The sequence below is a fragment of the Oncorhynchus mykiss genome, chromosome 7 (genome assembly GCF_013265735.2).
Source record: "Oncorhynchus mykiss isolate Arlee chromosome 7, USDA_OmykA_1.1, whole genome shotgun sequence".
NCBI classification, from domain to species: domain Eukaryota; kingdom Metazoa; phylum Chordata; class Actinopteri; order Salmoniformes; family Salmonidae; genus Oncorhynchus; species Oncorhynchus mykiss.
Window position 1 is genome coordinate 61,810,838 of NC_048571.1, and position 14,165 is coordinate 61,825,002.

Sequence of the window (14,165 nt, forward strand, 5' to 3'; positions counted from 1 at the left end):
TGAGAGCTAGCAGATAGCATCTCTGGTGTTGTTACTCGTGTTTTGGTTTTCTGAGTGCATTTAGCCCAATTATTCTGTCAGGGCTCTGAGCAGAAAAAGGAAAATACAAAAGGTACAAAGGAGGAAGTCCCTTGGGACCCGTTTATTATCGCTGAACAAAGAGAGCGCAAAGGACAGGAGAGAGAAGGATATAGAGAGAGAGCGCTACACAGGGAGGGAGAGAGGGGGATAGAGAGAGAGAGAGAGAGAGAGAGAGAGAGAGAGAGAGTGAGAGATCGAGAGAATAAGAGAGAGATGGAGGTTGCTAACACACAGCCTTGTCTCAGGTTTGAAGCATGATGTTTTCCTGTGCATCCCCTATGTCACGTCTGCTCCCGCTCCCCCTCTCTGGCGCTCGAGGTCGCCAGGCTGCTTATCATTACGCACACCTGTCACCATCGTTACGCACACCAGCGCTTCATTGGACTCAATCAAGTCATTGATTGCCTCCGCTATACCTGTCACTTCCTCAGATTCATCCCCATGCTGGCAGTGATGTTGTTTTGTTTCTCTTGTCCAGACGCTGTTTTTGCTTTGTTTCATGTCTATTTATTATTACATCTTGTCACAGTCTATCTGAGCTGTGCCTAGTTCTCTCCTTCAGTCTAAAGAAAACACAAACACAAATATCAACAGAGTCTACACTACCGGTCAAACGTTTTAGAACACCTACTCTCATTCAAGGGTTTTTTCCTATTTTTTTTTCCCTATTTTCTACATCAAAACTATGAAATGACACATATGGAATCATGTAGTAACCAAAAAAAGTGTTAAACAAATCAAACATTTTCTTCAAATAGCCACCTTGCCTTGATGACAGCTTTGCACACTCTTTGCATTCTCTCAACCCTCTTCACCTGGAATGCTTTTCCAACAGTCTTGAAGGAGTTCCCACATATGCTGAGCACTTGTTGGCTGCTTTTCCTTCATTCTGAGGTTCGACTCATCCAAAACCATTTCAATTTGGTTGAGGTCCAAACATTACGCCGTTCATTTTATGTGCATTTTACATTTACTGTACTTTTTGCAGCATTTGTCAATTACGAAATCTGAAAATACTCTGGATCCATTCCGTAACATAATAATAATATTCATGGACATTTTGGGGTAGGTGCAACATAAGAAAAAACGGGTTTGCGTGAGAGGTTTAACCGGTGTCTCGGAGTGGCCACACACATCTCTCCAAAGTGTGCACAGTACCGTAAGCAATTTATTTTTTTAAATAATATGTTTATTATTTTCCAATAAAAAATAAAATAAAAAAGACAGCAATACAAACAATGACATTCATTGTACTGTTGAATGGGATGGCCAATTTAGAGGACAAAACTAAACTTAACTCACACATACACAAAATAATACAAAATCCTATTAGGTGGTACATGTATAAGAAGACAGCATATAGTCATTACAAGCAGTGTAGTTAAGACAAAAATAAATATTGAGTGGAGTACAGCACAGAGTAGCAGTAGATCATCAACCCAGTTATGAAGCGGGACTAGACCATTTATCCAGTATCGGCTGCCATATTTTGTAAAACATTGGAGGTATTGTATTGACTTCTATTGGAGGTATTGTATCAAATCTTTTTCATATGTATTACATTCCCTAAATCCCGTAACCACATTTCAAAGGCAGGTACAGTCTCCAATTTCCAAAATTGCAATATGAGCCTTTTGGCTAATAGAGTACAAAGAGAGACAGCTTTCCCTGTACCAAACAGAGCGATCAATGGGTCTGGGGCTAGAACTCTATCAAAGGCTTTAGATAAGTCATCAAAAATGAGAGCCCAGTAAGCATGTAACTTAGGACATGTCCAGAATAAGTGGGTCAACGTGGATACCTCTATGTGGGCCTGTAGCACATCATACAGTCTAGAAACCGACCCTTTTGAATGGGGTTTGACAAGGATCAAGCTATCTAATGTAGGACTATTTGGCTTCATGCCATACTGTGGGATATGTGTCCTTCAGAAATTCCTGATTTGGAGGTATCTGAAAAAATGTGTTGTTGGAATCACAAGAGTCTTTTTTCACATATGATGGACTATTAACAAGTGCAGGGAGTGAGGAACGTTGACAGGAGGCCTGCTCAATCAAAAGCCATGCAGGCATATCCTTCTGTCTCATCGCAGGTAAACTTTCCCTCCAGAAAGACACAATGTTCAGATTAGCAGCCCAATAATACAGTTTAAAGTGAGGAAGGCCAAAGCCCCCCTCTATCTTGTACTTGCATAAATGCTTCTTTGACATTCTGGCTGCCTTGTTATCCCATAAAAATGGAGTTACTATTGAATCCAGTTTCTTAAAATAGCTTTGTGGTATGAAATTGGGTATACATTGGAAGAGGTAAAGAAACCTGGGTAGGACAACCATTTTAATAGCGTTTATACGACCAACCAAGGAGATAGGCAGAGTTTTCCAAAAATCTATATTTTGTTTAAGCTGATATATTTTCATGTCCCAATTCGCTTTCAATAGCTGATCAAGGTCTCTTGTCACTACAATGCCGAGGCTTGTGAACTTGTCCTTCACTGTTCTAAACGGGGTAGATTGCAGAAATTGCATATCCACAGGCCGTGATATTGGCATCAACTCGCTTTTTTGCCAGTTTATCTTGTAGCCAAAGAAGGAGTCAAATGTGTTTATCAAGTTAAGTAAGAGTGGAATAGAAGTTTTAGGCTTGGACAAAAACAAAAGAACATCGTCTGCATATGGACCTTTTGTGCTGTGTGTCTTATTTTAACAGAAGCTATATCGGCACATGCCCGAATGCGAGTAGCAAGGGGTTCCATGGCTATAGCGAAGAGAGCAGGCGAAATAGGGCACCCCTGTCGGCACCCCTTGAACAGGCGGAATGACTGCAACATTTCCTGATTGGTTACCACGGACGCCATTGGGTGTGCATAAATAATTCTTATCCAATTAATAAATTCCTTTCCAAACCCAAAATGCTCCAGAACCGACATCATATACTTCCACTCAATCTGATCAAACGCCTTCTCTGCATCAAGAGCTATTACCACTGTCTCAACCTTATGATCATGATACATTATGTTGAAAAGGCGTCTCAAATTGTAGAATATATGTTGGCCCGGGATAAAACCTGTCTGGTCAATGTGTATGATGTCGGAAATATATTTTTGGCAGGGTAAACCTATTACCTATTGCAGATTCAGTCTTCCCAGCCTGGTGCAGGTCTACAATTTTGTTTCTGGTGTCCTTTGACAGCTCATTGGTCTTGGCCATAGTGGAGTTTGGAGTGTGACTGTTTGAGGTTGTGGACAGGTGTCTTTTATACTGATAACAAGTTCAAACAGGTGCCATTAATACAGGTAACGAGTGGAGGACAGAGGAGCCTATTAAAGAAGAAGTTACAGGTCTGTGAGAGCCAGAAATCTTGCTTGTTTGTAGGTGACCAAATACTTATTTTCCACCATAATTTGCTAATAAATTCATTAAAAATCCTACAATGTGATTTTTTTTTCTCATTTTGTCTGTCATAGTTGAAGTGTACCTATGATGAAAATTACAGGCCTCTCTCATCTTTTTAAGTGGGAGAACTTGCACAATTGGTGGCTGACTAAATACTTTTTTGCCCCACTGTCTGTCACTTTGAGTAGGATCTGTGGGGAACTTTTGGAAGCTAGCCTCTTCAGCTAACTCCTCGCGGGTCTGCTGTTGTAATTGATATTACAGATCAATCTGTCCATCTCTATGGGGGACATTGTGGTCCATAGATAAATCACTGCCCCTAGTCTGTCTAACCACTTTAATACTGAACATCTCATTACATGAATTACATCCTCTATATACCACAGCTACAGTACATTGTTGGTTTCTGCATCTGATCTCAATTATAATGGGAGGTCCAGTCCAGACACACTGAGCTGCAATGCACAGCAGAGCCACTGCTGCCTGGGGGGAGACAGACAGACAGACAGCAGGGCTACCAGACACAGCCAACCTTCCATCATTAACATAGACAGCACAGGCTATGCTGTTATGTCATACTTTAGTAGACTATAATCATGTCTAGCACCATGACTAACATGATGACCACACGAGCATTATGTGCGAGAGAGTTGCAAAATAAATGTACACATTCATGTAAATCAATCATTGCATCCACACTGCTCACGCGCATCAACGAGCGTCTGCGTAGCTAGGCGCTAAAATAGAACTTGTGAAGCTTGATGCGCTGAAAGTCCGGCCTCTCACATCTCCTCATTGGTTTTTAGGAGCATTTACCCACGTGGGTGATTAAAAGAGGTACACACTCCAGTTGTGGTAATGCACTTTAAAGTTGGTTGCCAACTGCCATATAAAATCCAAATAAGAAGAAGAAGAAGCCTGAAGGAGGAGAGATTACTAGATACAAACTTGGTTTACCCTTTTATCTGTGGATGAATTGTCGGAGTAGAGGACCTTGTGCATTTCAGGTAAAATTACAACCCAATGTTTATATCCCAGGACAAATTAGCTAGCAACAGCAAGCTAGCTAGCTAAATTGCCATAAATGTTTAATGTTTTTCAACCTGTCCCCAAATTAATATAGTTGGTTCAGAGTTCGTTTTGATATTTCAACCTTTGTGTCCAGGTCGCGTCTTGTGTGGGTGGACAAAATCAACATTCGCGCAATGGTCGGAAGTACGCTCACGCCCGGTCTAGTCAGCATGTAAGAACCACAGCAGGATAACCAGCAGTTCAGTTACAAAAACTAACACAACCCACAGAGTAATAAAACTTAAGACAACAGCAGGAAAGCAAGGGCAACAGCACAAGCTTCAGGAGTTTTTCAACAACCAATTGGCCAATTCCGATTAGCTGTGTAGCCCGCTAGCTACAGCACATTTTATCTTAATCAATCACCCACACCGTTCCTCTACAGCGTGTCTGAAGGAGTAAAGGAACCCCATGTTACTGACCGTCATCACTGGTGTGTGGCTCAGTCCCGTTGTCAGCCTCATCGATTGTGCCTGGCTCACTGTGGGGGCTGTCACTGTGGCCACAGAGAGAGAGATGGACAGTCAGTCAATGGTCAACTCAGACACACCCACAACACTTGCATAGGTTACAGGGTCTAAAACTAATGCCTTCTCCAGTTACAGGTCATACTTGGATCACTACCAAGTGAGGGATTCATTGAAGTAGGGGTCATTTATATCAGCATATTTCTCTAGGAAGTAGTACATGTTATAGTTGGACCAGCTCCAGGTAAGGGATTCATTTAACTATGAAAAATATGCATATTGATGCACGCTATCTTGTAGGCCACCAATGTGAAACATTCCCAAACAGTATTATTGGCATCTGTATAATATAAATATAGTACAAAGACATACACACACACACACACACATATACACACATATTGACACCCCCGCATACAATCACACACTCACACATGCACACACACAATCACCACATATGTTGCTGCTACTATTTACTACTGTATTTACTGTGCAGTTCTGTCAGTTTTACACCTGTTTACATGTACATACAGTGACTTCGGAAATGTATTCAGACCCATTGACTTTTTCCACATTTTGTTACGTTACACCCTTATTCTAAAATTGATAAAATAATTGTTTCCCCTCATCAATCTACACATAACTATTTATTAAATTATGTATTAAAAATAAAAAACAGAAATACCTTCTTTGCATAAGTATTCAGACCCTTTGCTATGAGACTCGAAATTGAGCTCAGGTGCATCCTGTTTCCATTGATCATCCTTGAGATGTTTCTAAAACTTGGTGTCCACCTGTGGTAAATTCAATTGATTGTACATGGTTTGGAAAGGAACACAACTGTCTATATAAAGGTCCCACAGTTGACAGTGCATGTCAGAGCAAAAACCAAGCCATGAGGTCAAAAGAATTGTCCGTAAAGCTCAGAGTAAGATGGTACAGTTTTACATGCCCCCAGCCGATTGTGTTTTTTTGTTAGTTTATTTGCGTTGTTTGTAACTTCTTTAACTTATTTTGTACATAATGTTGCTGCTACCATCTCTTATGACCGAAAATAACTTCTAGACATCAGGACTGCGATTACTCACCACGGACTAGCAGAATCCTTTTTTTCCAATCACGACTTTGACGAGCCGGACGCGAAGGACGCACTGCTTCCTTGGGAACAGGCCCGATCCCCGTGATCTGCGTGAAGAGAAGGCGGAGAAAGAGAGGCCGAAGGTCGGGCTGCCTTCTGAGAATTCGTAGGCGATCGAATAAACCCCCACTTACCTCCATTCTGCTAGCAAACGTTTAATCTTTGGACAATAAAATTGACGAGTTACGCTGAAGATTAAACAACCAACAAGACATTAAAAACTGTAACATCTTATGCTTCACGGAGTCGTGGCTGAACGACGACAACATCAACATACAGCTGGCTGGTTATACGATGTACCGGCAGGATAGAACAGCGGCGTCTGGTAAGACAAGGGGCGGCAGTCTATGTATTTCTGTAGAAAACGCTACCTACTGAGAGAGTTTATATCTATTATTTGTAGCTGTTTACATACCACCACAGTCAGAGGCTGGCACTAAGTGTCACGTGTGACTAGATCAATAAAAAAGTGGTCAGAGGAAGCAGATGCTAAGCTACAGGACTGTTTTTCTAGCACCGACTGGAATATGTTCCGGGATTCCTCCGATGGCATTGAGGAGTACACCACATCAGTCATTGGCTTCATCAATAAGGGTATCGATGGCGTCGTCGCCACAGTGACCGTAAGTACATACCCCAACCAGAACCCATGGATTACAGGCAGGATCCGCACTGAGCTTAAGGCTAGAGCAGCCGCTTTCAAGGAGCGGGACTCTAACCTGGAAGCTTATAAGAAATCCCGCTATGCCCTCCGACGAACCATCAAACAGGCAATGCGTCAATACAGGACTAAGATCGAATCGTACTACACCAGCTCTGACGCCCGTCGGATGTGGCAGGGCTTGCAAATCATTAGACTACAAAGGGAAGCACAGCCGAAAGCTGCCTAGTGACACGAGCCTACCAGACGAGCTAAACTACTTCTATGCTCGCTACGAGGCAAATAACAAAGAAACATGCATGAGAGCGCCAGTTATACAACTGGAAGACTGTGTGATCACGCTCTCGATGTGAGTAAGACCTTTAAACAGGTCAACATTCACAAGGCTGCAGGGCCAGACGGATTACCAGGACGTGTACTGCGAGCATGTGCTGACCAACTGGCAAGTGTCTTCACTGACATTTTCAACCTCTCCCTGTCCGAGTCTGTAATACTAACATGTTTTAAGCAGACCACCATAGTCCCTGTGCCCAAGAACACTAAGGTAACCTGCCTAAACAACTATCGACCCGTAGCACATGAAGTGCTTTGAAAGGATGGTCATGGCTCACATCAATACCATCATCCCAGAAACCCTAGACCCACTCCAATTTGCATACCGCCCCAAAAGATCCACAGTCTCTCAGGAGACTGAAAAGATTTGGCATAGCTCCTCAGATCCTTCAAGAGCATCCTGACTGATTGCATCACTGCCTGGTATGGCTACTGCTCGGCCTCCGACCGCAAGGCACTACAGAGGGTAGTGCGAACGGCCCAGTAGATCACTGGGGCCAAGCTTCCAGCCATCCAGGACCTCTAGTGGTGTCAGAGGAAGGCCCTAAAAATTGTCAAAGACTCCAGCCACCCTAGTCATAGACTGTTCCCTCTGCTACCGCATGGCAAGCGGTGCAGGAGCGCCAAGTATAGGTCCGAGGCTTCTAAACAGCTTCTACCTCCAAGCCATAAGACTCCTGAACATCTAGTCAACTGGCTACCCAGACTATTTGTAGTGCCCCCCCCCCCACCCCCTTTTTAGACCACTGCTACTCTCAATTGTCATATATGTATAGTCACTTTAATACCTCTACCTACATGTACATATTACCTCAACTAACTGGTGCCCCCGCACATTGACTTTGTATCGGTACCCCCCCTGTATATAGTCTCGCTATTGTTATTTTACTGCTGCTCTTTAATTACTTGTTACTTTTATCTTTTATTCTTATCCATATTTTTTTGATTGATATTGGTTAGGGGCTCGTAAGTAAGCATTTCACTGTAAGGTCTACACTTTTTGTATTCGGTGCATGTGACTAATAAAATAGATTTGAAATAGTCAAGGCACAGATCTGGGGAAGGGTACCATAAAATGTCTGCAGCACTGAAGGTCCCCAAGAACACAGTGGCCTCCATCATTCTTAATAAATGGAAGAAGTTTGGAGCCACCAAGACTCTTCCTAGAGCTGGCTGCCCGGCCAAACTGAGCAATCAGGGGAGAAGGGCCTTGGTCTGTGGAGATGGGAGAACCTTTCAGAAGAACAACCAATTCTGCAGCACTCCACCAATCAGGCCTTTATGGTCGAGTGGGCAGACGAAAGCCACTCCTCAGTAAAAGGCACATGACAGCCTGGTTGGAGTTTGCCAAAAGGGACATTAAAAGATTCTTAGACCATGAGAAACAAGATTCTCTGGTCTGATGAAACCAAGATTGAACTCTTTAGCCTGAATGCCAAACGTCACGTCTGGAGGAAACCTGGCACCATCCCTACGGTGAAGTATGGTGGTTGGCAGCGTCATGCTGTGGGGATGTTATTCAGCAGCAGGGACTGGGAGACTAGTCAGGATCAAGGAAAAGATGAACAGAGCCAAGTACAGAGAGATCCTTGATGAAAACCAGGTTCACCTTCCAACAGGACAACCACCCTAAGCACACAGCCAAGACAAAGCGGGAGTGGCTTCTGGACAAGTCTCTGAATGTCCTTGATTGGCCCAGCCAGAGCCTGAACTTGAACCCAATCTAATCGCTGCCAAAAGTGCTTCAACAAAGTACTGAGTAAAGGGTGTGAATACTTATGTAAATGTGATATTTCAGTTATTTATTTTGTATAAATTTGCACACAAAAAAAACTGTTTTTGCTTTGTCATTATTGGGTACTGTGTGTAGATTGATGAGGAAAAAAACCAACTCAATACATTTTAGAATAAGGCTGTAACATAAAATGTGAAAAAAAAATCAAGGAGTCTGAATACTTTTTGAATGCACTGTACAGTATCTACCTGGACTATCACCCGTATCCCTGCCCATTGATATGGTACTGGCCTTGTATATAGCTTACATTCTCCTGTCTATATTATTTCTTGTGTGTTTTTATTTCCCTGATTAAGTATTAATTCGGAGCTCTTTTAAAAAATAATCTATTCTGGATTTGACACTTATCCATTTCTTTACCTTGATATTGAATATGGCATTGTTGAGAAAGAGCCTGCAAGTAAGCATTTCACTGCACTGTTTAAACCTGTTGTATCCTGTTCACATGACAAATCAACTTTGATTTGATTTTGATTTGAATAATTAGTTCTACATGAACTTTAGAGTATCTGTATCATGAATATTGGGATAAAACGCAACAACGAGAAAAGGCCATTTAAACAGTTACATGATGTATCCTTCCATGCAGACCTGCTCTTTAACTAAATACCAGTCCACATTTCTAGCCACTAGATACAATTAATTATCTTAAGTATTATATCCAAGCACTGTCTGTCAAAGCATGTGCTTAAGAAAATACCACCCCCATAAGGAATGCACTCCAAGCTTTACATAAATGAGCCTAGCATCCTCATCTCTACTACACACTCCAAATACCGCTCTTTTCACCACATTATCAAGCAGGATGGTAATGTAGTCTGTGAGTGACCATGCCATATGCTGGAGCGGCCAGAAGAAGAACAATCTAACTGTACTGGTGCTAAACCCAGGGTTACACAAGTAACAGTATTACTGCTTTAGCCTTAGCCATACAGTATGTCTTCAATGCTTGTCTTAAAGATGGTGACCTCCCAGGTCTAGCTACTTCTCACCAGTACTCCTCTCCTCCAGTCATGCACTTCTCATAGACTGGCCCGTCCAGCTCACGGTGGCTGGGAAAGATGACCTCGTTGTGGATGATGATGGTCTTGATGACCTCATTGACATGCGCCTGGATGGCTACAGGGTCCTGTCCGTCGGGGATGGGCATCAGGGTGGGGCCGAAGCAGATGGCCAGGTTATAGGGATCCATCATGTTCTCATCACTGTACTGGGATAGACTAGAGGGGAAGAGAGAGAGAGATGAACCAGTGAACTTCATATGAACATTATGAGGTGAATTGATGGGTGGATCCATTAAACATACTCAAATACCTACGTTTGCAAATAGAAGTGAGGCCTATCTGTTTCCCAAATCAAATCAAAGTTTATTTGTCATGTGCGCCGAATACAACAGGTGTAGTAGACCTTACAGTGAAATGCTTACTTACAGGCTCTAACCAATAGTGCAAAAAGGGTATTAGGTGAACAATAGGTAAGTAAAGAAATAAAACAACAGTAAAAAGACAGGCTATATACAGTAGCGAGCCTATAAAAGTAGCGAGGCTACATACAGACACCGGTTAGTCAGGCTGATTGAGGTAGTATGTACATGTAGATATGGTTAAAGTGACTATGCACATATGATAAACAGAGAGTAGCAGCAGCGTAAAAAGAGAGGGGGCACACAATGCAAATAGTCCGGGTAGCCATTTGATTAACTGTAATATAAAGAGGGTTGAGTATGGCTGTGACTGTAGACTCTACACTCTACAGTGAGTTGAGATCTACAACTTCACTGAAGTAGCAACATGTACTTTACTACATGAGTTGAGATCCATTTTGGCCCTCCACCACATCTCAGTATAAGAAAATCCTTAAACCCCCTACCTTTAGTTACAATAACCCCCAACATCCCAACTTAGCTAGCACATTCCTCAGTCTCCCTGTTAAGCTTAGATTCCCACACCCTTCCAACCTTAACAGGCCTGTCCTTAAAACTTCACAGTTTAACAGGCCTATTAATAAGCCATCCTGGTTTAGGGGGCAGTAAGCCCATCCTCCCTTCCAGCAACATCCTAGTCAGGCAAACGGCCTATCCTCACACTCATCTGTTTTAAGAGGGGCTCGTAATCAGAACAGAGTGGTGTGGCGCAGTAAAGAACTACAGCTGGCCCAGAGTCTAACTGTCTGAGGGGGGTATAAAACACAGAGGTAAAAGTCAGAATGTGGAATCAAACGCTTTGTTCTGCAGTGGAACCAAGCAAAGGGAGCATCAATAACAGCCCAATAAAACAGGACAGGTATATTACTGGGTTGATGGATCTGTTTCTGAGCCCGTAAATAAGTTCTAAAGAGCTGCTGGCAGACGCGGTAATAAATAGGAGGTGAACAGTAGGGCTGTTCAATAACTCTGGAAATCAATGGATTTTCCTCTCTGAATACTGCAGCAGAGATTCACTAGTTTTGTTGATATAGTGCAGTACAGGGATTTCCCCCCACGGCTCCGAAGTTTTTATAAAAGTTTTTTTTAATTAGACCTTCACTCAATTCTGTTTTACTGTATGCCCTTAGTGTATAGGTTCTCTGGTATAGGGACAACTTTATTCAACAACAGAGGACTGTGATATGTGAGTTGTTATGTCAATGTGGCCAACTTACTGATTGAGGAAAGCGAACAGGTATCTCATGACAATGATGACGGTGCGAGGAAGAGTCACAACAATCTGCTGGACGTGATGCGCTCTCTCAGCTCCAGACTCCAGCTCTGAAACAGAAGATGGCCAGAGAGTCATAACGCCACCTGGCACTGAGATTAATGGGAGGAAAATAAAGACATGATGCTCCATAACAACACCATGATTTTGAATATACAGAATGATCAGACTTTAGCAGGGGGCTGGCAGTCATACTAAGGGTGTGTAATGACAACACAAACGCTCCTATTATTAATAGATAACCCCTCCTCATTTAAATCAGAGGATATGGTGATTTGAGTGACTGGGCTATCTGGAGCAGGGTGAAACACTGCAAAGCTGTGCTGAGTTAGTAGACTGATGTGGTCCCCTCTCTCCTGCCTTCCTATTGGGTTTCTACTGAATCACAGGCAGGCAGACAGCCATGGTGTTGAGATTGTTTCCATGTGTTCCACTGCGTGCCTCTAGACCCTACCCTGCTATACCATAAAGCAGTGTGTGTAGGGTGAAGAGGTTGGGGCGTGATGATGTATCTGTGGACCTGGAGGTTGGCTTCTCTCTCTTCTATTTTGATTCTATCTCTACTAGTGAGGTACCCACCTAGATCGTGTGAGTAATACAAAGGCATGTACTGTACTGTAGCCCCAATTGTGTTATTTCACCACCCAGATGGATAGGAATATGGTATCATTTCAGTTACCCTGAACACATTTACTACATTGACCAACAGTGTAGAGTCTACTCACTTATAGTAGACATGAGATCCAGGAAGCGTTCCTTGGGGAACAGAGGGTTCTCCAGGCCCCTGAAGTACAGCTTGAGGACCCCTGCCACTGAGTTGATGTCATGTTCATTCTGGTCTTCAATCAATGGGTCTTCGCCTTGTAAAACAATAGAGTAGAGTTATTATTTTGGAGTATCTGACCACTGCAACAGAACTGAATCACTGAAAAGATTAGCCAATAAATAATTCATTACTGTACATATATATTTTTTTTAAGTGGGCTTACAAATTCTTGCTTGTTACACGTAGAAAATGATATGAAGATATCTACTGTATGTCTGAAGTTCAATGGGTTTTTAGTGTTATTGATCCTGAGCTGTAGAGGAAAAACTAAAAGCTAATCTATCACCATTTACCCCCAGTCTCACCAGGGACCTACCTCTCTCAAATGAGTTTTTAATATCATTAACCTCCACCTGGGATCCAGGCACACGGAATATGCCCTGCTGCTGGAGCCCTGCAACAACACATAGAAACATCATACTGAGTCCAAGGCTGAGCACGAGCCCACCATTATCCCCACACCCAGACGGCCGACTATATGAAAGACCAACGGCAAACACACAACAGAGAGCAGGAAATGTAATCTAGTCATAAAGGGACATGTTTTTTCTTCTTCCAGGTGAGGGCCCCTCAGATGGTCTGCTGCAAATGGTTTCTGTTAGAGAACCCCTAATCAGTTTGTGGGGGTTTGATTAGATCTAGGGGGGAGGGGAAGGAGGGGTCAGGAGGGGGGTACAGGCCTTGGGGCTACACCACTATGGCTGGAGTCAGATGTGGAGGCGGACAGAAGGATAAAGATATGAGGAGGGAAGGTTGAAGTGAGTAGTAAACAAAAACCAAGGGACCTGTCAGTCCCTATGCGTGATGTGCTGCCACGTGATGTGTTACCACGCTCCTGTCACGTTATTCACTGGGGGCTGAGGTGTTAAATCAAAGCAGGTACAGTACCAGTCAAAAGTTTGGATAGACCTACAGTACTCATTTAAGGGCTTTTCTTTATTTTTACTATTTTCTACATTGTAAAAATATTAGTGAAGCTATCAAAACTATGAAATAACACATATGGAATCATGTAGTAACCAAAAATGTGTTAAAGAAATCAAAATATATTTTAGATTCTTCAAAGTAGGCACCCTTTGCCTTGATGACAGCTTTGCCCACTCTTGGCATTCTCTCAACCAGCTTCACCTGGAATGCTTTTCCAACAGTCTTGAAGAAGTTCCCATATATGCTGAGCACTTGTTGGCTGCTTTTCCTTTACTCTGCGGTCCAACTCATCCCAAACCATCTCAATTGGGTTGAGGTCGGGTGATTGTGGAGGCCAGGTCATCTGATGCAACACTCCATCACCAAATAGCCCTTACACAGCCTGGAGGTGTGTTTTGGGTCATTGTCCTGTTGAAAAACAAATGATAGCCCCACTAAGCGCAAACCACATGGGATGGCGTATCGCTGCAGAATACTGTGGTAGCCATGCTGGTTAAGTGTGCTTTGAATTCTAAATAAATCACAGTGTCACTAGCAAAGCACCCCCACACCATCCCACCTCCTCCCCCATGGTCCATGGTGGGAACCACACATATGGAGATCATCCGTTCACCTACTTCGCGGCTCACAAAGACAGAGCTTGGAACCAAAAATCTCAAATTTGGACTCATCAGACCAAAGGACAGATTTCCACCTGTCTAATTAATGTCCATTGCTTATGTTTCTTGGCCCACGCAAGTCTCTTCTTCTTATTGGTGTCCTTTAGTAGTGGTTTCTT

At 42.9% G+C, this 14,165-nt stretch overlaps 1 protein-coding gene across 2 annotated transcripts in view; it reads right to left on the reverse strand.

The window, feature by feature from the left end:
• Nucleotides 1–14,165, reverse strand: part of LOC110528991 (SLIT-ROBO Rho GTPase-activating protein 3) — a 120,462-nt gene that overhangs the window by 10,160 nt on the left and 96,137 nt on the right. For both annotated transcript variants that reach the window (XM_036983710.1, XM_036983709.1), the window contains exons 14-18: nucleotides 12,777–12,854; nucleotides 12,360–12,494; nucleotides 11,579–11,684; nucleotides 9,931–10,158; nucleotides 4,967–5,040 (exon numbers count right to left, since the gene is read on the reverse strand). In XM_036983710.1, coding sequence (XP_036839605.1) covers nucleotides 4,967–5,040; nucleotides 9,931–10,158; nucleotides 11,579–11,684; nucleotides 12,360–12,494; nucleotides 12,777–12,854 — 621 coding nt within the window. The remainder of the gene's footprint in view (nucleotides 1–4,966; nucleotides 5,041–9,930; nucleotides 10,159–11,578; nucleotides 11,685–12,359; nucleotides 12,495–12,776; nucleotides 12,855–14,165) is intronic.